Source organism: Stenella coeruleoalba, assembly GCF_951394435.1.
Source record: "Stenella coeruleoalba genome assembly, chromosome: 19".
NCBI lineage: Eukaryota > Metazoa > Chordata > Mammalia > Artiodactyla > Delphinidae > Stenella > Stenella coeruleoalba.
The window spans coordinates 20,312,654-20,335,239 of record NC_137165.1 but is presented as its reverse complement, the minus strand read 5'-3'; the positions used below and the strand labels follow the sequence as shown (position 1 = coordinate 20,335,239).

Here is a 22,586-nt window from a genome sequence, read left to right as displayed (position 1 = left end):
TTGAGTCTCAAAACATCACTGTGCGGTCACGGTTAGTTACTGTTTCCTCTTGGAGGCTCAGGGAGGTTAAGGAGGTTAATTTACCCCAAATCGCAGAGCTAGGCAGAGCCATGACTCAAACCCATGTCTGGTGGACTCCAGATCCCAGGTTCTTAAACACACTGTCCTGTGCGATATTTGGTCCTGAAGCAGAGGGAAAGACAGACAAGAGTCCTTCTTGCTGGGAGAATTTGAATACCCCATCACACACTCAACTTTGGGGGAAAATTTGGCTCCTGGGCACCCACTTAGAAGTCAAAAGTTGCCCTGGGATTTCCCAGAGACCAAAGAAGGCCACCATGTGTGGGAGGGAGGAAGTGTGAATTTCCAGGGGCCGGAGGGGTTCTCAGTGCTTGGAGTCCAGTGGTGTTGGGCAGTCCAGTGGTGTTTTCCTGTAATCTAAGATCCTTCCTTCGTGGAGGAGTGGTTCTCATCTCCTTGGAGGTCTGGGTTACTTGGACTGGGCTGTTCATTCCCTAGCAGACCTTCACAGAGGGCCCTGTGTGTACTCACACTCTACCACCAAGGCTCTCTGGGTAGTAAAAGAGGCAGAAGTGGCAACAAGTATTGGCATGGCTGGTGACAAGGGCTATGGTGGAAGCAGGCAAAGAAGGAAGGCTTTGAGGAAGGCTCTGAAGAAGGGCAAGGACCCACTCTTCCCAAGGTCTCGTGTAGAGTGATGGAAGGTCAGAGAGTGCTGGGTTCAAATCCAGGCTCTGACGCTTCTGACCTAGGGGATCTCCAGCAGATTTTCTCTGAGCTTCAGTTTTGCCACCATGAAATGGGGATAATCCTGTCTACGTCAATGGAGTGTAGTGCCTGGTAAATAAGGCGGTTTTTTTTTTTTTTTTGATTGATTGATTTTGGGCTGCGTTGGGTCTTCATTGCTGCATACAAGCGGGGTCTACACTTCGTTGTGTTGCATGGGCTTCTTATTGCGGTGGCTTCTCTCGTTGCAGAGCATGGGCTCTAGGCGCATGGGCTTCAGTAGTTGCAGCACGTGGGCTCAGCAGTTTTGGCTCGCGGGCTCTAGAGCATAGGCTCAGTAGTTGTGGTGCACGGGCTTAGTTGCTCCGCAGCATGTGGGATCTTCCCGGACCAGGGCTCGAACCCATGTCCCCTACATTGGCAGGCGGATTCTTAACCACTGTGCCACCAGGGGAGTCCAATAAGGCGGGTTTTAAAGCCCTGAGAGGTATCAGATGCTACTTTCTGTTTCCGTTCCCACCTTGTCCTGTCATCAAAAAATACTTGCAGGAACAATCTTCCCAGCAGCCACGGTTGCTGTCAAAGTCAATGGCTTGATCCTCAAGTTAGTAACTCTGAGCTCTACTCTTTTTTTTTTTTTTTTTTTTTTTTTTTTTTTTTTTTGAGCTCTACTCTTTTGGCCTGATCACAGAGGGTTTTAGATAAGAGATTGAGGTGAATTGAGGGTCACTCCCATACCTCTTCTTAAAAACAAAGCAAAAGAAAACAAAACAAGCAAACAAAAAAAACCCCAAAACTAAAAATGGCGTTACAATGTCAATTGATGGGGAATTGGGAACTTTAACTCACAAAGATGCTACTTAACCCTCAAAACTGGGAGGCTTTACAGGCTGCGTTAAGAACCCAGATTCGAGACCCAGACTATCTAGGTTTGCTTCTTGGCTCCATGATGTTCAAGCTGAATGAACTTGGACACTTTTCTTATAATGCCCAGTATCCTTGCATCGGGCCTTATCTTTCTCAGCTGAGAATGGGGATCCTAAGAGTACTTACTACTAGGGTCTTCCTCCTGGAGAACATGTGAGGCCAAAATAAGATAGCATGTGTCAGGAGCTAAGCACAGAACCTGGAGTATAGGAAGCTCTCAGAAAACATTAGCCGGTCTGTTACTGCTTGGAAACTGCGGTTTAGCCTTAGAGAGTCGCAGTGCTGGCCGGGACTCTGGGGTTATCTAGAGGCATGGTTTTCACCTGGGGGTCTCCAGGCTGTGTGGACGTGCCACAGGAGCCCCTCGTCAGATTCCAGAGAGGAGTAGGCAGGCCCACCTATCCTCTGCCTCTGCCCCTGCCCCCGCCCCCATCTGTTTCATAGCTTGGGGTTCCCCGTAAAAGTTGTTTGGATAAAAGTGTGTGTGTGTGTTGACAGGGTTGGGGGTGGGTGGTTCTATTGTTTTTTTTAGAAGTTTGAAATCTACAGATTTGTGTCAGTGATTTCCAGCTCCCTCTACCCCATGAGGACCTTTGACTATCTTTTCATCATAAACCCCATGGTTTGAAGAGTGTGGTCTACCTCCAAACTACATGTATTTAGCAATGACGTGTAAGATTTTTAGCTCTGGTTAAGGTATTTTGGGAAGACCTTTGGCAACACTTACAATTAGGAATCGTCATTGTCTATTTCAGAGTCTGAGAAGAGACTGGGGCCCTAGGCCTGGGACTTGGGTCCCCTCTACTCCTTTTCCTACAGGGGACCATGTCTTCTGAGCACCTTCTATGAGCATCATCTTATTTAACTTTCACAAGCATCCTTTGCTCCGATCTTCATTTTAGACTCAGAGAACAGAGCACGGAGGCATGGGCGGGGGTTGTTGGTGGTGGTATGTATCACTGCCCAGTATCACTCATTTGATAAATGGTTTTCAAAGTCCCAGCCCACTGAAGCTTTATTTATTTTCTGCATGAAAACTAGAGGTTTGTAGGATCTGTCCACTTTTTTCCAAATCGTCCCAACTCTTCTAAACATTTCACTGTTGTTTGGAATTCATTAATTGGTTCCCTATGTTAGCAGAGCTATGCAGGAAGGTACAGATGAGAGAACTGTGTTAAGCCACAAGTGGTCTGTGTTTGATTTCATTACTTGCATCTTCTCCACGATTCCACGCTACAGTTTATTCACACATACACATGAGCATACTCCAAGGAATACATGCTCAGAAACAAGGTCCGCAGCAGAACCCCAGACATATACAGTCCACAACACGTCTGTTCTTTGAGGCATAAACATGGAAGCGGATGCACACACAGAGACGGTCAGATACTCGGACTCTTATATGTATCCAGATACAAAGAACCATAGCTACACAGCATGCACACACATACACGTACACCCTAACTGAAATGAGTTCTCTCTGAAGCCCGTTTGACCAGATGTCTTTGGAAGGAAGAAGGGATATAGGATTTACAAAAAGGAAAATTGCAACGATAACAGGGTAAACTTACATGCTCACTAAACTGGCAAAAAAAAAAAAAGTTGGAGAGGAGTTGAATAATGACACCCAATGCTGAGGACTACTTTTTATAAAACAAGTGTCTTTATCCATTGCCACTAACAAAGAAAAGGTCGCTTTTTTTTGGAAACATCTTTCTTATCGCTCCAGTAGTCAGATGTGTTTATACTCTCTTTTGCTGTAATTCCACTTCTAGGAAGTTAATCTAAAGAAAAACATCAACAAGAAGAAAATTTGACTTATAGAAAAGTAGCCACAACACTGTTACTTAGGAAATAGCGGTAGCCAGATAAATAACTACAATTAAATCCCGTTATCTCAGTTTGAGGCAATCTTTTCCAGCCACATCACAATGACAATTATGAAGACTAGGGAACATCACAGAAAATATTTATGATAAAGTCAGTGAAAAAGAAGAGCACAAAACTGGGAGTTCACTGTGGATGGGATGAGATGAAAATTTGTCTACAAAGAGCTAAACAATGGAAAGTGAGAAACGAACAGTTCTTTGAGAGAGATATGACTATTATTGATTTGGTTTTTTGTTTGTTTACTTTAATGTTGTTATAATAAAGATTTCTGTTCCCAAAGCTATCTGTAATATAAAAAACCCAATGTAAGCCAGCCTGACAACTGCAGTAAAGATTTAACCCACTCGCGGATAATGGACCCTTAGCAACTCCTATGTTCGAGGGGCTGTATACACAGACATGTGCATCTCTAAGAATGCCATGTGTACATTGGACTTGGTCAGCCTCCCAGCCTCAACCTACAAGAGTCTTAAATGACAAGCTAAGAATTGTCCATGGTGCTTCACAGGCCTAAGGCTCACCTCTGTTATTCTTCCAATCCCTAAACTTGAATATTTTCAGGTGATCCATTTAATACAAATATCTGAACTTGCAGCTCTTGATCTTTGGAGATAAGACTCCAGTTGGTGAAAAAAGTTATTCGGTAGGGCCAGAGACCAAGTAAGGTCTAGGCTTTCCATGAACTAGCTCTGTGACCTTTGACCAAACTTGTTAGCATTCACTGAAAATTGACCGCTTTGGGTGCTGTGGTGGATGCCCTACACCAGAGGTCCTCAACCTTCAGGAGCGCCAGAATCACCTGGAGGGGGTTTCTTGTTGATACAGAGGTTACTGGGCCTCACACCCTGTGATAAGACTCAGTAGGACTGGAGTGGGGCCCAGGAATTTGCATTCTAACAAGCTGCCAAGTGATGTTGAAGCTGCTGACCCAGTATGGAGGGCCACTTGCTCTACATAGCTTTTGCTCAAAATAACCTTGCAAATGAAGGGCCTTAAATATTACTCCCATGAACTAAGAGGATAGAGAACTTGAGTGACTTGGAAAGTCATTTAATCTTCTTGGTAATATGATTACCTCCTGCTCTTTCAAGAACTGAAATATGGAATTGATGAAACAATCCAGATACTAGTCATTTGCTCTGATGTGAATACCAACACACACGCACGCACACACATACACACACACACACACACACACACACACACACACACACATCTTCCCCTCTATTATGGAGACCCACTGCCAGCCTGCCTTCTTTTTCAATATGAACTATCTCCAGGGGTCAGTTTCCTGTTTGTTTTTTGTTTTGTTTTTCAGTCAATGAGAATGAACTGAATTAGATGGTCAACTTAGAAACATGCATGGTTTCTGCTGTCACCAGGGATCCTCAGCAAAGTGACAGCATGCACTGTTAGTGACTCCGCAGATGACCCAGGCTTTGTGGTCTCAGGCTTATCAGTGTATCCACTGAGCTGCCTGGGTGAGCTGGGTGCTGGGAACATGCAGAAGAGCTACTGCTTTGCAGCTGTGTGCCAGCAGTCCATCTCTGTGCATCTCAGCTGTAGTATGAGGAAAATAACACTGACCTTCATCAGGTAGTGGTGAGGGTTCAATGAGCTGGCCGTGTAAAGAGCACAGACTGGTACCCAACAGAGATTTTCCTGGGACTTGATTGAAATGGCTCCAAACTTGACATAAAAGAGTAAAAGGGTGAAAATAGCCAGAACACTTCTGGTTGAAACACAAAAAAACAACAAAAAAAAGAGAGGGGAGCCTTTCTTAACCAGATACCATGGCTCATTACGGTCAATGCAGTGATAAAGTAGGTGACCAATAAAAAGAAAGTCCATAAACAGAACCACGTATGTAGGATGCTATGGTATGTGATATGGCTTGTACGTCACATCAATTCAAAAATTAGGCCTGGAAAAATGGCAGTCCATATGGAAGAGAAGATTAAATTGGATCCTACACCATATGCAAAAATCAACTGCAGATGGTTAAATGTTAAAAATACGCCCCTGGGGCTTCCCTGGTGGCACAGTGGTTGAGAGTCAGCCTGCTAATGCAGGGGACACGGGTTCGATCCCTGGTCTGGGAGGATCCCACGTGCCGCGGAGCAACTAGGCCCGTGAGCCACAACCACTGAGCCTGCGCGTCTGGAGCCTGTGCTCCGCAACAAGAGAGGCCGCGACAGTGAGAGGCCCGTGCACTGCGGTGAAGAGTGGCCCCGCTTGCCACAACTAGAGAAAGCCCTCACACAGAAACGAAGACCCAACACAGCCAAAATTAATTAATTAATTAATAAACTCCTACCCCCAACATCTTCTTAAAAAAAAATACGCCCCTGAAAATTTTAATAGAAAACCTTAATAGAAATATCTTTTGAACTTTGGAGAAGGGAAAGATTTCTTAAACAAGATACAAAAATGTTGACTCTAAAAGAAAAGAATGATACATTTTCTGTATTACAATTAAGAGTTTTCTTTCTTAAAAAGACAACTTGAAAATAAGCTACAGGTACTTCCCTGGTGGTTCAGTGGTTAAGACTCCACGCTCCCAGTGCAGGGGGCCTGGGTTCGATCCCTGGTCAGGGAACTAGATCCTGCATGCTGCAACTAAGACCGGCGCAGCCAAATAAAGAAAGAAAGAAAGAAAAAAGAAAATAAGCTACAAATCGTAGACTATATGGCAATCCACATCCTAACAAAGGATTATATAAGAATGTATCAAGAGCTCCTTGATATCTGTGAGAGACTCTATTCTTGTTTAAAATGATTCAGAATGTATTGCCCTACATCACTGGCTTTGTGCTTGGCCATGTAACCTCCTTGAGCCAACAGAATGTGAGCAGATAGGACATGTGTCATAGCTTAGCAGAAGCTTTAAAAGCATTGCAAGTTTCTTTTTCCTGGATCCTCTGCCAGGAGAATGACATATCCTAAACAAGAGCTGTTCCTTTAGCCTGAGCCCAGGAGTGGGAAGACATGGGGCAAGGACCTGACCCACAGGTTGGAACAGAGATGCAACTGACCTGCAGACTTGAGAGCAAAAAGGAATGTTTCTTGTTAGAAGCCACCGATTTGGGGGATGAGGTGGGGGGGTTGTTATGGTAGTGAAAGCTGACCAATATGGAAACTAGTACCTAGCAGTGGGGTGCTGTGCTACCCAAAGAATAAAATGTGTGGTTTTGGCTTTGGGGCTGAGTGGCAGGCAGGGAAATAACTACTATAGGGGGCTGGAAAACCAGCAAGCTATGTAATGTAATAGTTAACCATTTGGAAAAACTGTCACATGTGATCATTCGGAAGGGCTCCCTTCCCCTACACTGCTCCTCTGGGAACCCACAGAAGGAGAGCTTCCCAAACCTCCAAAGGCCAAAGCCTTCCTGGCTTGATCTGTCATAGCATGTGTCCTCTTAAAACACTTACAGCCCCTTAGCTGTGTGTCACTAAATGTCCATGTCAAGGTCAATACCGTCCCATGTGGTCCACCTCTTCCCTGGGGGTCCATACTCACCCTCCAGGAGCTTGGGCACAAAGTGGGCGGCTGCCTTGGTCTTCTTGACTCGATTTCCCTTCATGACTCGGCCCTCCTTGTCCAGGCCCAGGTACCAGGCCCGGCCAGAACGACGCTGGTGATAGAGAGCAGAGGCGTACAGGACATAGTAATTCTCAAAGACGCACTCCTTAAAGCGTCACTCAGCTGTGAAATGTGGCTGAGGAGACAAAGACCCAGAAAGGCACACACAGACAGAAAGACAAAAAGACACATCACTGAACAGAAGGGAGCCCTGGGAAGAACAAGGCAGGATATAATCCATATGTTTGAGACTGGCAGAGCCAACTTCTGAGTCCACACAGGAACTGGGAGAAAGGGAGGATGAGGAAGAGTCTGGTGGCCCCCCGAGGGCCGGGGACTAGACTTCTGGGGGCCTGGGATAAGAAGATAACTTCTCTCTGCTCTACTCCCAACCTCTCACCATCCAGGGCACCTGGAGGGAATTTCTGCTTGGAGGAGTTCCTGAATCCTTCCCCAGCATCCTGAATGACTCTGGGGAAGTGAGTAATAATGAGGTCTAGAGGAGGTTGGAGAAGACACAGGGGTCCTAAAAGGTTGAAAGAGTTGGACATTCAAAGAGCCTGGGGGTATTTAGGAGGCTATTGGAGGAGAAGGGATTGGAGGGAGGCTACAGGAGGTGCTTGGGAGCGGGCAGTGAGGACAGGGTGTCGGCAAGAGCTGGAGGGAGAGGAATCCCTGAGTTGCAAAATATCTGTAGCTGGGAAGGCTGTAGCTAGGGGAGTCCCCTGACTCCAGGCCACTCTGCCCCCTTGTCTCACCGAGCTGTAGAGCAGCCCCTCAGCGTTCATGGCCACGTAGTGACCCAGCTTGGCACTCTGGATGGTGACTACACAGAGCCCCACAAGGATCAGGTTGAAGTGGGCTGGGGGTGGAGAGAAGGGGTATCAGTACCCCAAGCCTCCAATTCCCATCTGAGCCCCCCCACAATTATGGTCCTAGTTCTACTTCTTCCTTTGCGGGGTCAAAGAGCCAGACTGAAAACAACAGAACCTGAAGCCACAATAGGACTGTCATCTCCTGTGCCTGTGCTCCCCCTTCCCACCCAGCAGCTGGCTTCCCCTCTCACTGAAAGAGCTGGTGTCCTCTGGGGTGCCCTGGATGCTCCCATCAGGATTCGCCTGGAGGTAGAAACGCTGGCGGCAGAACAGTTTGGTGACGATGCCTTTGAGCTGAGGCTCTGGAGAGAGAGACATTCATCTTGGAACATGACATCTCTGTTCCCAGAAACATTGCTACACTTGGCGGGATCAGAGGAGAGAAAAGAAAGGAGGATGGAAGGAAGGAAGAGGGTCCCAGGGCCCCAGCTTCCTGACCCTCTAAGCAAGCTCTCTCCCACCTCTCTTTGACTCCAGAGGAAGCTGGGGTGTGGGTCCCTTCTGCCTCCTCTAACCAGCTTTCAGTTTAATTGATTGAAATTTATTTAAAGGTTTAATTCCTACTCTACAGCTCAACCAGAATGGGGGGAGGGGAGAAGAAGGAAGAGGAAGGGGAGAGATATATGGAAACGCAGAGGACAAAGGGAGACAGGCAGAGCTGCTGAAGGGGCAGTGTGTTTGCGAATATGGGGGCATTAAGGTGACCCCAGGGTAGGGGCGCCCCCTCAGGGGTGGGGGTGGGACTGGGCCTGACGCTGACTCAGCACCTGCTGCTGCAGCTGCCGCTCGCTTCGCGCGGGCCTCGCCTTGGCCCAGCGCCAGCCTGTCTGACACTGACCCATCTGTCTGTCTGTCTGTCTGTCTGTCAGTCTGCTGGCTCGCGGGGGCCCAGCCCTCCCTTAGGCTCAGGCTCTCCCCTTCAGCCAGGTAACCCGCCTGGGATGGAGGATATTCGGTACCAAACCAAGGAAATGGGGGAGGGGGCCAGGGAGCTGGTGAGGCTGGCTGACTCACGTGGGGGCTGGGTCCCACTCAAAGAGTGGGCTGCTGACCTACCACTGCGGAGGGCCGGCGGCGGGGGGAGGAGGACGGCAGCGGGGTGGTGGGGGGTCTCCCCCTAAGGGAGCTGCGAGCGGACGGGAGCGAGGCCAGAGGGACTTCCCGCCTGTCGCACCGGGACGGGGACCACAGGCTAACCTTCACAACTCTCTTTGCCTGGCGCTTGCGGCCGAGTTCCCGGTACCCCCTCGTAGGTGGTACGACCGCCAGTCTCCGTGCGGGTATCCAGCCGTGTAGTGTGTCTGAGTTCCTCGCGGCAGAGGGTCTCCTGAGCCCGTGGGGCCCGATTTCTGAGCCGTGTAGGCGGTCGTGGGGGAGTGCCCAGCTTCCTTCTTGAAGTGCACGTCACGGGAGAAGGGCGCACAGAGGGCCGGACTCGCGAGGTAGCTGCAAGGACACCCGGGGGAGACCTGGGGAGATTGGTACCGAGCCAGGCAAGCTCGGCGAGGAGGAACGGAGCCAAGGCTCGGAGGAGCGGGGGAACCGGGGCGGGGGCGGGGCTTCCGGAGCCGCAGAAAACCTCGGGGTGACCCAGGCTTCCGGAACCCCCAGGCCCCTCCGCTCGGCATTGAAAGAATCTCTCATTGAGAAGAGAGGGCACGTAGTCAGAGGATGGTGGGGGTGGGGACTCCTGTGTTGGGGGGGGGGGCGAGCGGGAGCTTCCAGGCTTCGGGGCACCAGGCTTAGCCCCTCAAGCCTTCCCCCTGCCCTCGAAAGCGAGGAGACTCGGGGTTATGGGCGCGAGACAAGGGAAACTGAGGCATCGTCTGGCCGAGGGTTTGTGGTCCAGGCCCACCCCCTTTCACTTTCGGGAAGTCCCTGTCAGTCGGGCCCCGCTCTTCCGAGTCCCTGGCCTCACCTTCCCAGGCAGAGAGACCGCCGGCCCGGAGACCCCGCCCCAGCCACTCACCCGGGCAGCGGTCCGGTCGCGCGGGCCGCCCCCCCGCACAGTCGCACCTTGGACAGCAGGATGAGGAGCTGCTTCTGGCAAAGGGACTTGGTGCCGCGGGGACACACGCGCCGCTGCACCGACACGGGCCGGCTGCCCCCGGGCCCGTGGACCTCCCGCTTCTGCCGGATCAGGCTGCTGGCCAGTGCCGCCATGGCACCCCGGGAGGAGACACCCCAAAACCGGCAGGCTCCCGGAGCGCGCTGGGCCCCCCCAGAGAAGCCCGCTAGCTCACCAGGACATGCTGTTGACTCTCCGGTCCGACTCGCCGCCTCACCCACGGGACCTGAGGATAAGCCCTAGACGACCCCCACCCCAGGCACCAGCTCCCACCCTTGGGCCTCGTGCTAGCTTCGCCAGACCCAGCAGCCTATGTACCTCTCAGTTGACCCCACCCTCGACCTTTGCCCCCCGCAGAAAACTCCCCCTTCTCTGATCTCCAGTGTCCCTGTCCCCCACTAACACTATCCCAAAGCCAAGACCCTCAAATTTTCCAGGATGTGGTTCCAATATCCCCAGGCACCTTTCCACCCTATTTCCGGGCCCTGCACTCCTGCCAAAGCCACTCTTGTAATTTTAAGGGTGTGGGTCCTTAGCTTTGGGGATATTAGCTCACCCCACCCCTGCTGGGGTGCTGCCAGTGTCTAGGAAGAACCCAACCTTGGGGTCTTTTCTTTTGCCACCCTCTAATTGAAGAATCCCCCACTTTTTTTCACTGAAATCCCCAAAAAAGTATGCCTTGAAATATCCAGACTGTCGCCAATCAGCAAGAAGAGGTTCCCAGACCCTGTCTCTGGACGATACCGCTTTTTACCAAGTCACCCCCATTTCTAGTGGCACAGCATTCCAGCTGCTGAGCCCCTTTCCTCACCTTGTTACCATCCACTCCTTTTGAAATCACCTCCAAATCCGCCCTTCCTAGTGGTTACACCAGATGGTTGTCTGGAGGGCCCTGTGTCACCTCGGAATAAGGAGCATAGGTTTTTGGCTTTTTCTCTTTTTCTGGCAGCCCCTAATTTCCTCGGGGACAGCTGGTGCTGTTTAGATCCCACGCCCTCCAATCCAACCAGCCCCCCGAGAGAGGAGTGCACCCACGTTGTCACGGGTCCCCAAATGTGAACAGACGCGCTATAAGTCAGAGCGCATCAGAGCTTTCTGCGACAGGGCTTCCTTGTCCTCCCCGGGACTGCCTATAGCGCCCCTCTTCCTTCCCCGACGCCCCTCAACCTGTCCTCTCTTGTCGATCCGGGGACGGCTGGCGCTGGCTCCGGTTCCAGGCTCCTCCCTCCCTGTACCCCACAAGCGGAGCTTCCCCCCACGCCCAGCTAGACGTCCCGGACCCCAGGAAAGAGTGAGAGTGTCTCCGCAGAGAGCCCTGGTCTGGCGAAGTGAGCACTGGGCCTGGCGGCTGGACCAAGCGGAGCGGCGGCAGCGGCGGCAGCGGTAGCGGCTGTGGGAAGCTGAGGCGGCGGCGCGACAGCGGCTTCCCCTCCCCCGAGAGCCGGCCCGGGGGCGGGGCAGGAGGCGGAGACGCCGGGAAAGAGGGGGAGGTGAAGCTGGGCGGGCGGATCCCCGGGGTTCCTTGGAGGCAGGGAGTGGCGACGGTCTTAGAGACAGGCGGAGCCGAGGCAAGGCCGCATGTCTCGCATGTCTCCGGGTTCAGAGGAGGAGGGACAAGGAGGCGACTTCACTGAATGGAACTCTGGATGGGGGGAGAGGTTGGGCTTAGATAGGTGGAATGGCGGATGCCCCGAGAATGGAGAAAGGGACCCTATTGCCCGGGATGGAGGACAGAACTGGATGAGGAAGGTGGGGGGAATAACTGAAGAGATAGCGGTGGTGGTGAGGTCTAGCCTGGGGTGAAATCCGGCCTCCTTAATGTCTCTGCTTTTGTGTGAGACAAATTGGTCAGTCCCTGGTGTCCATACCTTTCTCCTTTACACGTTTTTTCAGCAAATATATTACCCCCATCCCTATTGACCCCTAAGCGAAAAGACCATAACAACTGGCGGGAGGTGGATGCCAGGGGCTGCACCGGAGTGGGAGGGGTGCTGGCCACAGATTTGGAAAGTGGAGAGGCCAGAATGGAACGACCTGTGCCAGGGATGGGGCGGGAGGAGGGTGGGAGGAAGCGGAGGAACCGGCGAGGAGGCCTTCTAGAACGGACTCTTCAGGCCCAAAGGGCTCAGCCTGTCTCCCAGGTGAGGGGAGAGCAGCCCCCTCCACATCCCGCTGGCCAGCAGAAGCACATTCCAGGTTAGTAGGAACAGCGTCTTTAATGGGCCCCGCCTCCCACGCCGGCTAAGCCGCCCCCCTTGCGTGCAGCCTTGGCCTCTTCCACAGCGGCGCGCAGGGCGCTGGCAGGGTCCCTGCGAAGCATGGCCAACGCCCCAAGCAGCGAAGCGGCGCCGTCCCCCGCACGGAGCTTTTGGCCACTCAGAAAATAGTGGGGCAGCGTCCCGGCCTCGAGCACCCGGCCCAGCTCATCCAGCAGCCCGAGGCAGCAGGCGCCCGCATTCTCGGGTCGCGCCAGAGAGGGCGCGGGCAGCCGCTCACACGCCCAGTAGAGCAACGTCCGCAGGAGGTAGGGCGCCGCGACCCTAGTCCTGGCCACCAGAGGGCGCAGCAGCGCCTGAGCCGCCGCGTGCGCTTGCAGCAGGGGAACGGATATGCGCGTCTTGAGCGCCAGCTCTTGGCCGGCGAAGCAGAGCTGCCAGCCGGAGGCGTCCGGCCGCTCTGTGCCGCCGCCGCCGCCGGGCACCAGGTAGAAGGAAGACGACTCCGAGGCCAGCGGGCCGGCCCACGAGTGGCTCCGAGGCCCCTGGGGCCAGCCGGCCACGGACACCACGGGGATCAAGTCGAAAAGCAGGAGGCGGCGCGGGAGCCCGGGCGTAGCCAGGAGGATGGTGGTGACCCCCGCGTGGCGGGCTGCGTGGACCAAGCGCGGGGCACCCGGAACCGGAAACGGGGACTCAACGACCGCAGCCAGCGAAACAGAGAACCAGGCACCACCTGGGCGGGGCACAATGTGGGCCATGCCTCCGGAGCCTCCAACGGCTGTGGCACTGGGCTAACGTCGGTTGCTTTGGTGACGTCACCATCCGTTTTTTTCGGTGGTGAGGGAAAGCCAACATCGGTTACGTTTGGTGAGGCAATTCTGGCACTGAAACATTACTAGGTGAGTTTTCCAAAGAATCGTGTGCCTCAGGCACAGTGACGTGTAGCTGGTCCACGGAGATTTGCGGATCCTTGGGAGTTTCTTTGCTTTGGGCTGGGTGGATCGAATCACGTCCTCCTGGGAGTGGGGGTCCTAGGCAATCCTGCCATGCCTCCCGGACCGAGGTGCCGCGTACCTGCTCTGGGAGGAAGAGCCATGTGTAACACGATCCCACGTCCGGTTGCAGCTCCTGCCCAGTGTCATCTAGCGAAAGCACGGGCACCAGGAGTGTGAAGCCGGCGTCGTAGTGAGGTCCCCGAGCGTAAGGACCTAGAGGCACAGGCCCCAGATCCAGGGAGCCCTCGCGAATCCCGCAACGAAGCAGCAGGAGCTCTGCCTGAGGAGGAAAGCGAGGGTCCCGGCGGTGAACGAGACCTAAGGAAAGAGAAGGGATCGTAATGTCGTGATCCAGAGCCGGGGCGGGGTGAGGCGGAGCTGAGAGCTGTAAGTTCCCGAAGGCTGGGAGGGTTACTTACAAAGCAAAGAGAAAACAAAGTCCTTGGCCTGGAGGAGATCTGGTCCTGGCTTGGGACCTTCACTCCAGCTCGCCTGCACACCCAGCTCCTGGATCAGCAGGGTTAATTCTTGCAGCTGCGCCCCAGAGCAGAAGTCGATGTCCGTGAGCGGCCGGGCTGGGGCTGGGGGTGGTGGGCCCCACCAGGGAGCACTCCCCCAGACCGTGGAAGCCATATGGCTCTGTCGTTGGGGGCTAGACACGGTCCGCCAATGGGTCTGCAGACGAAGGGCCCTAAATTTAGTCTTGAAAGAGAACAAATAAATACCTCCTCCGTCCTTGCCCTTTTCTCATATGCTGGTCCCCGCCCCCATGGAACGGTTCACCTGATTCAGCAGGTAGAAAGTAGCTATTTGGCCCCTCCTAAGGTATGCAATAGCCTCCTTCGCTGCCCCTTGTCTACGTCCCCTTATCTCTTTTTCAGAAGAGGCTAGTGGTTTGCAGCTTCCCTCTTAGGGTTAGCTACAAAGGCTGGGAAGAGAATGGATAGGAAGATTCAACAGGTAACTTCTTCCTGCTGCCTGTAAGGCCACGCCCTTAAATTATAACCACGCCCCTTTCTGGAGACTGTCGGGGTGGTGCCGGACCAGCCCGGCCTCCAGTCAGAGTTCAGTCACTCCTTTCGCTCTGCAGAGATCTCGCGGCAATCCTGGGAGTTGTAGTTTGTCTTCAAAGCTACCAGGGCGTTGGGGCCACGCCCCCACATCCTTTCCTGTTCCGTTGAAGTAGTGCCTGATGGAAGTTGTAGTTTCTATGGAGGTAAGCTATTCTGTGTCTTTATGATAAACTATTCTGTGTCTTTATGATAAACTATTCTGTGTCTTTACAAGGCCAGGTGAAGCGCACAAACACTCCTTGGGGTTAGAACACAGGCCTAATAGGATGGATCTGAATAGCAAACAATAATGAGGGACATACACTAGGGAATGCAGAGAAATAGGGGACTCTACATCTCACTTGGGAGTAGAGGAGCCCTGGTCATTTAAATCTAGAAGGGTTCTTGCATGCAATTATAACTTCATTATAGAGATGGGCCTGCAAGCCTAGAAAGGTTGCACATGACTTGTCCAAGTTCAGAGCGCAGCCAGAGAGCTGTTGGAAATGGGCTCTCCAGCTGGGACGTATCTCCTTGGAATCGGTGGTGGTAACGTTAGACAAGAACACACCGATAGTGTGCATGTAGTGACCCAGGGATGGACATCTGACTCAGGGAAGGGACATATTAGTGTTGCCCACCTCAGACACACAAGTGGTGTCAGGAAAAACACTTTGGAATCTCGCAGTTTATGTGTGTATACAGAAGAGTTATCAGGACTGAAAATCAAGTCCAGAGGAAACTCCAGCTGGGCTAGGGCAGGGCAATGAAAAATTATCAGTGGAAGGAAATGGCTTTCAGCGACCAGTGCTATCATGGACACAGCTTAAGTCCAGGATGAACCTAGGAGTCAGAATAATAGGACAGAGAGATAGGACACCAGAGACACGCGCACAGATTAGACCAATGCACACTGGACCAGAAATTCTTACATGCCTTTTTCCCAGGGGTCTGTCTCCACAGTGAACTAGGCCTAAGTCCATGGGCAAGAAAATTAAGTGGAGACACCTCGAAATATCTAGAGGCCTATGAAGGAGGGGACCCTCAATATCCAGCGCTCAATTTGGGGAGCCTAGAACACAAGGTTTCCTAGTCACTGACAAAGAGAGGTCTTCTCCCTCAGTAACCAAGAGCCCCAAACACAGCCCAGAACGGGGGAGGCAAGTTTCCGTACATCTGGTCGTGACCCAAGAGACCAGATGAGGAAAGCTGAAGCCTGGGCTCTTTCTCACAGTCTGGGGAAATCAGGCACTGGGTGTCCAGCCCCACATCTTACCTCCTCCCTAGAGGGTGGCTTCTGAGCCACGCTAAAAATAGCTAAGTTCTCTGGGCTCTGGGGGAGCTTTAAGATGCTGGGGGTGGGTGACAGGGAAAGGAAAATTGCTCTAAACTCTAAAGCACTGCTCTCCAATAGCATTTTCCATGGTGATGCAAATGTTCTAAATCTGTGCCGTCCAGTGCAGTAGCCACTAGCTCCATGTGCCTACTGAGCCCTTAGAAGGTCGTGCCACTGAGGAACAGAATTTTTTTTTTTTTTTTTTTTTTTTGGCCAAGCCATGAAGCTTGCGGGGTCTGAGTTCCCCGACCAGGGATTGAACCCCAGCCACAGCAGGCAAAGCGCCAAGTCCCAACAACTGGTCCACCAGGGAACAGAATTGGATGCCAGGGAAAGTCCGTTCCCTGAGGAAGAGAATTTTTAACGTTTTAACTTAATTTTTAACAGAATTAATTTTCCTTAATTTTAACTAATTTACATTCCAACAGGCATTTGGCTAGTGGCTACTGTAATTGACAGTGCAGCTCTAGGGCCTTGGGGATAACGGATTCAGCTAGACAGCGATGGAGGGAAAGCGGGGATACTTTAGGTCCTCATCAGGTCCTGTGGAATTGGGCTGGGGTGGATGTCCTCAACCACCCACAGAACACTTCTCTTGTCTCTTTACTCCTCATGCATATCTGTCCCTCTTTTTCTAAGTTGCTCTGAGCACACTGATATCCCCACTCCTTGATGGTCTCTGGTGAGTTGTTGGATGTCTCTCGGTGAAGGCGCCTGGGAGACAGAGCTTCGCACTTGTCCCTGCCTGCTCTGAACTGTCTCTGGCGGGCGTCAAAGACCACATGTCCTAGCCGGGTGCCTGACCCAGGACAGTAGGGCTTCCAGCTGGTTTTGGGAGGCGTAGACATCTGGCGATAGTTCTGGCAGGCTGGAGGAACTGAAGTACACCCAGTCTTGGCTGCCTGCTCGCCGGGAGGATGATTGCAGCTCAATTAGTACAGGTACCTCTGAGAAGGTTTGCAGGTCATTGTAGGCCACCTGAGCCCTGGGAGAGCAGGGGTTCTGACTGGGTGGGACAGAAGTCCATGGTATGTGCTGCCCAGCATCCTCCTTTCGAGGAACTGCCTCAGATATAAATGACTTTCGGGTCTGATGTGGGCCCAAAACTTGGACAGAGTCAGTTCCAGATGGTTCTTGTGGAGGCCAGGGTTTGGGATAAGGCATGAGTTGTTATGGAGGCCTGATCTCTTGGATAAGCCAGAGTCTTGAGTAAGAGCTGGACCCTTATGGGGGCCAGCATCGCGATTAATTCCCGAGTACTTGTGGAAGTTAGGGTCATGGGTATGTTCTGAGCTCCTGTAATTTCCAGCATCTTGGGTAAGGCCACATCTCCTTTTGACTTCAGTGGCTTGGGTAAAGCCTGGATACTTACGGAGGTCAGAATCTTGAGTAAGGCCTTGGCTCCTGCAGACTCCAGAATCTTGGGTAAGACCTGGATTCTTGTAGTCTCCTGAGTCTCGGGTAAGGCTTGAGCCCTTATGGAGGCGAGGGGTTTGCACAAGGCCTGGGCTCTTCAGATTCCTGGCACAGGCCTGAGCTCTTGATGACTCCAGAGTCTTAGGCAAGGTATGGACGCTTCTCTGGCCCAGAATCTTGGGTAAAGTCTGGACTCCTAGAGACTCCTGCATCTTGGGCATTACCTGTACTCTTGTCATATCCAGAATCTTGAGAAGGGTGTGGGCTATTATGGAAGCCAGTTTTTTGGGAGAGCTCTTGACTTTTATAGAATACAGTCTCTTGCTTTCTTTCTAGATTCCTATAGACTCCAGAACCTTGCATAAAGCCTGAGCTCCTCTGAATGTCAGAAGTTTGGAGAAATGGTGTGTTCTTGTGGAGACCAGAGGGCTGGGTGAGATATGGGCGTTTAAAGAAACGTCTATCTCGAGTAGAACCTAAGCTCTTCTGGGTGCTAGAATCTTGGGTAATGACTGGATTCTTCTGAAAGTCAGAGTCGTGGGAAAGGCTTGGATTCTTGCAGAGGTAAGGGTCTTGGGTAAGGCCTGGAAGCTTGTGGAGGCCTGGATCTTGAGCAAGGCCCGGGTTCTTGTGGAGGCAGTCCTGGGATCATTGCTGGGGTTCATTGCTGGGGTCTGTGAAAGTGGTACCTGTTGAACCTCAAGTCATTTTGTTTGCACAATGAACATCTCAACAGATATAGAGGAATATAGACCTCACCTTCCATACCAGATGGGTTCCTGGAATGTGAGCAGATGGGCCTTTTATGAATCACCCTGCTTCTCTGTTCATTTTCATTTGACTAAGGTTATCGATCATTTTAAGCTGATTCCATTAAGTGGGTCTATATTGAGCACCTGCTGTGTGTTTGGAGTCTTGACGGAAAATGCCCGCTAGCTGTTTCTCTTTCTTTCTCTCTTTTTTTTTCTTTTTGGCCATGCAGTGTGGTTTGCAGGATCTTAGTTCCCCGACCAGGGATTGAACTGGGGCCGTCAGCAATGAAAGCGTGTAGTCCTAATCACTGGACATCCCGGGAATTCCCTGTGGCTGTGTGGGCCCTGGCACCCCCCAAACCACCACAAACCACCTCCTCTCTTCTTTTTATTCTTCTCCCAGTCACCTCTCTGTCAGGGAACGGTATACCTAGGCCTTTCCCGTCCCCTCAGCCGTGCTGGATCCAGAGACCGGGGGGTAACAGTGGGACAGGGCCTCCACCTCCCTGGTCAGCTCCCGCAGCTGCCGCCTCACGTCTCTGGCATTATAGGCTACGCGCCCTGAGGAGTGGCGCCGAGGGATGTCTGCGACGTGGGCTGGGCCCAGGATGGGTGGCTGGGCTGGCGAGCACTGCTCCTGTTCTGCTTGGGGCACCCCCCAACCGTTCTTGTGGCTCAGGGCCTGAGGGCTGTGGGGCGGGGGTTCACAGGGTACGCGTAGGCCTGTAGGCCCAGCTCTGACTGCCTCTCTTTTGAGCGGCCTTCCCTCTACAGTTTGCTGGAAGCAGATGGTCTGGGTAGGTGGCTCCACAGCATCCTGGGCCCAGGGAGTCCAGAACCCCTGGGTGGACTGAAAGCCTTCCCAGTCCTTGGGGCAATTCCAGTTGTGGGGGCAGATTGTTGTGTGCTGACGTGGGGGCTTCTCGTCATCGCTGTCAGTTGTCAGGGGCCCAGGCTATGGGGCGGTGGGCGTGGCGTGCTGAAGAGTCGCGATGGCGATGGCGGCGAGTGGGTGGGGGGGACACAATCATTTTCACAGGGTCCATGGTGCACCGAAGGCAGACTGCAGGGGCGCTCTGCTTCGGGGGCTGGGTCTGCTTCCCAGGTGAGCATAACTTAGAAGCTTCTGTGGATCGGGGACAGGTGAGAGGCTGGTGGGGAGCCTGGCTCCTCCAGGAATGGAGAGGCAGGTTGCAGGAAGAAAAGCTGCATAGTTATGGTGTCTGAGCAGGGAGAGCGGGAGGGGAAGGGGTCCACTTAAGGTCAGGGCTAGAACACCTGGTTTCTGCCTTTCCTATTCCCCAACCTCCCCATCCTCCACTTACCTTTCTCACAAATAACAGGAAACGCTTGGTGTAAGAAGCCATGGAGTCTGCGCCAGAGCTAGGTGGGGGAGGACACAGTGACTGAGTGGCCGTGGCCATGGGGGTCCCTAGGGCCCCAACCTACTGTGCCCACAGTACTACCGGCCGCCTTCCTGTCCCAGAGGCTCCTGGGGGTAAGCGGGTCACAACGATGTGGGGCTCTCCCTCACAATGTGCCAAGAGGGAGAGTCCTGGGCCTGTGTTTGACCCTCCAGCCTGGGCCAGGGCTTAGCAGAGACCAAACCCTTCACCTTGCATGTCTCTCCTGTAGCCAGCCACTTGCACCAGCCCATAGGCCCTCTGGCCTGTTTGGTGTCTGTCCCCATCAGCCCCTGCCTGGTCCTCTACACCAGGCTCTGACCTCTGCACAAACACTGGTCCTGATCTTAACTCCCTGAACAACCCCATTACCAATGACCACCTCACCCCAGCACCTACTCCCCCTTTCTCTCTGACCTCAGAGCTGTTCACTGGAAAGGGCTGTGGGCTCGGACCTCCTCCTCCTCCCTCACTGGCAGAGTCACTTCTCCAGGGTTTGTCTCTTCAGAGCCCCACCCCTACCTCCCAACATAACAGCAGGCAAAACCAACAGTTAAACTTTTATATTTACAATATTCCATCCTGGAGTCCCTGCGCCGTGACAAAGTCATGATGCAATCAAAGGCAGGACTGCAAAGCAGCACTGTGCCAGGACGGTGGACTACATCTCTATTGATTTGTTTGGTTGTGTTAAGCTTATCTATGGAAACAGCACAAGGGGGATTTGCGCCCAGGGTTAGGAAAATGAGAAAAATTACTACCCCCCCCCCACTATTGTTATTACAAAATGGAAAGTACCTATTTCAGCCCCAGGAAACTGCGAACGCAATACACAAATGGAAATATAGGGATGTTCCTATGGAAAACACCCCCAATTGAACAACAGTGGCCCTACGAAGGGGCTGTTGATGATTTTGCTTTCATATGGGTCCACTATAAAGAAAGGTTAATACTCTGGCAACAATTGCCAGGTGAAAACAGGAGCATAGGAGGTATTGTAAGTGCTACTAGTGGAGTCAGGTACACAGGAACTGTAGGATATATTGTAAATATTTTTAAGGCACTATTCAAAAAACTTGCCCATGCATTTAAGAAAAAAAGTGTCATGAAGAACCTAGGGGTAAGAGAGGAATAAAGACACAGACCTGCTGGAGAACGGACTTGAGGATATGGGGAGAGGGAAGGGTGAGCTGTGACAAAGCGAGAGAGAGGCGCGGACATATATACACTACCAAACGTAAGGTAGATGGCTAGTGGGAAGCAGCCGCATAGCACAGGGAGATCAGCTCGGTGCTTTGTGACCGCCTGGAGGGGTGGGAGGGAGGGAGACGCAAGAGGGAAGAGATATGGGAACATATGTATATGTATAACTGATTCACTTTGTTATAAAGCAGAAACTAACACACCATTGTAAAGCAATTATACCCCAATAAAGATGTTTAAAAAAAAAAAACTAGCCCATGCAGAAAGAACACGAAGATTGCACTTCTGTATTAAAGACTTTCATAATAGCTTGGCTTAACTATTAGAAAATAACCTGCAACTAATGAGAACTTGGGGAATTATCTTGTTAGTACATCTAGAAACTGGGGACATTTTCAGAAAACTGACAAAAATATTTTGAGGTTAGAACATGTTGAGATGTTTTGATTTTGTACATGATGATGAAACCTGCCTATATATAAATACCTGCTCTGAAAAATAAATTTGTGCTTGACGTGCTGACATCTACAAAGGGTGTCAGGTCTTGTTCCCTTCGCCGACGCCGTCCATCCCTCAGGTTTACCTGGACTCGTTGGAGCTGGACTCCGACAATTTACAATATTCTCTTCATCTTTTGCCAGGTTTAAAAATGTGTACAGAGCCGCGAAGGGTTGGGGTGGGGACAGGGGATTGTCAAGGAATTGTTCTGGGGGCAGGGGCTGGGCATTGGAGTCCGTGGCTGAATCATGGGGTCCCCCAGCCCCCCTCCCATGCCCCAGTTTGGGGGGCATCTGTCTACAGGGTTCAGGGCCCAGGTCCCTAGCATTTAGAAGGCAGGGCTGTTTGGAAAGGAGCTAGACCAGGCAGGGGAAGGGGTAGGAAAAGAACTAAGTTTCCATGGGTGGAGGTGGGGGCAGAAGGGACAGTCAGGAGGCAAAGTTCTGGGGAGCCAAGACCAGGAATTTGGGGGTCAGTGGAAGACAGCACTCCACCCCCTATTCAAATTTGGCACCGATGAACCCACAAAATGCCAGCAGACGAGGATTGGCTCCTTCTCGGCTGGTGTCCCTTGAAACCCTTCCCGACATTGTTCCTTTCCCCAGAGGCCCAAACCGTTTCTCTTTGGGCAGTCACCTTACACACATCCTTTCAAATCAAATTCTTCCTGCTGGTGTCTGCCCAAGCGCTGTCCCCCACTGCCCCCTCCATCTGTTCCTCAGTACAGCTGACCCCGTTCTCTCCCCCAACCTGTCCGGGGAAGACTTTCTCCCCTGCTCTCCTCCCCTCCCCCCTCCCCTGCTCCTTTCCTTCAGCCCTGGGGGCCCAGGGGAGAGGGGGCAGGTCAAAGGAGGGGGTGGGCAGCTGAGGGGAGAAGCTGGCTTGAGACCAGGAAGGGATGTCTTCAGAGGGGGACGGCGAAGAGGGGAGGGAAAACAGGGACAGAGAGGGAGGGATGAGACATGGCGAGAAGAGGGACGCAGGCGGGACCCCTTTAGCTGCCACCTCCCCCTCTCCTGTATCCTACCTGCCCTGGCCCAGGGCGGAGGAATCCTTGGCAAGTTTTGGGGGGTCTTCGCCCCTCAAACCCACCTCAGCAGTTTGGCACGGATGAGCGACGGTCTGAGGACTGAGGGAAGAAGGGCTGCCCTCAGACCGCGGTGAGGGCTTTGGTCAAACATGCACGGCCTCTGTGGGTGGCAGGTGCCACGCAGCCTCCCACCCCACCCCACCCCCCGAACTCTAGGGGAAGGAAGGGCAGAGCTTAGGTTCTGTTCATCTCCTCAGGGTTTGTCCCTCCCCCTCAGCTTCTGTCAGTTTGAAGTCCTTTCACACCTGCTGTGTGAGAAGTTAAGTGCTGGGCCTGAGGCCCTAAGATGCAGGGAAGTGCTGGAGAGAAAGGGGTCGTCTGCATGGGAAAACGTACATCCACATGCAAGAACATGTTTCCACTCAGAAATGCATCCTGGACCCAGGGGAAGACAAGTTCCCAGGCACCACAGGGATGCAAGATCTCCTCTCTTCCCCGTGGCAGGGAATGTGTGTCTGTCATCTGTGGAAGGCGAGGCCTGCCCGGGGGAGACCATGCTTCACCTCACTTGTGCCACGGGGGATACACATGC

At 52.5% G+C, this 22,586-nt stretch overlaps 1 protein-coding gene, 1 long non-coding RNA gene and 1 pseudogene across 3 annotated transcripts; all 3 read right to left on the bottom strand.

Annotated features, from left to right (window-relative positions):
* Positions 1–7,922: 7,922 nt before the first annotated feature.
* LOC307177990 lies at positions 7,923–9,654 on the bottom strand. The gene is made up of 3 exons (XR_013825119.1): positions 9,220–9,654; positions 8,214–8,324; positions 7,923–8,009 (listed from the first exon to the last, which is right to left on the bottom strand). It is a non-coding gene; the product is annotated as an uncharacterized lncRNA (long non-coding RNA).
* Positions 9,655–12,064: 2,410 nt separating this feature from the next.
* Positions 12,065–14,094, bottom strand: LOC307177832 (transmembrane protein 102-like). The gene is given in 4 exon segments (XM_079905264.1): positions 12,065–13,039; positions 13,042–13,176; positions 13,179–13,622; positions 13,724–14,094. Coding segments are annotated over 4 exon segments (1,527 nt in total). The 5' UTR covers positions 13,938–14,094; the 3' UTR covers positions 12,065–12,305.
* A 4,019-nt stretch (positions 14,095–18,113) lies between these two features.
* Positions 18,114–22,584, bottom strand: LOC307177403 (spermatid maturation protein 1-like; annotated as a pseudogene). Its single transcript has 2 exons — positions 22,563–22,584; positions 18,114–18,986 (listed from the first exon to the last, which is right to left on the bottom strand). The product of its transcript is annotated as a spermatid maturation protein 1-like (transcript).
* Between the last annotated feature and the right edge of the window lie 2 nt (positions 22,585–22,586).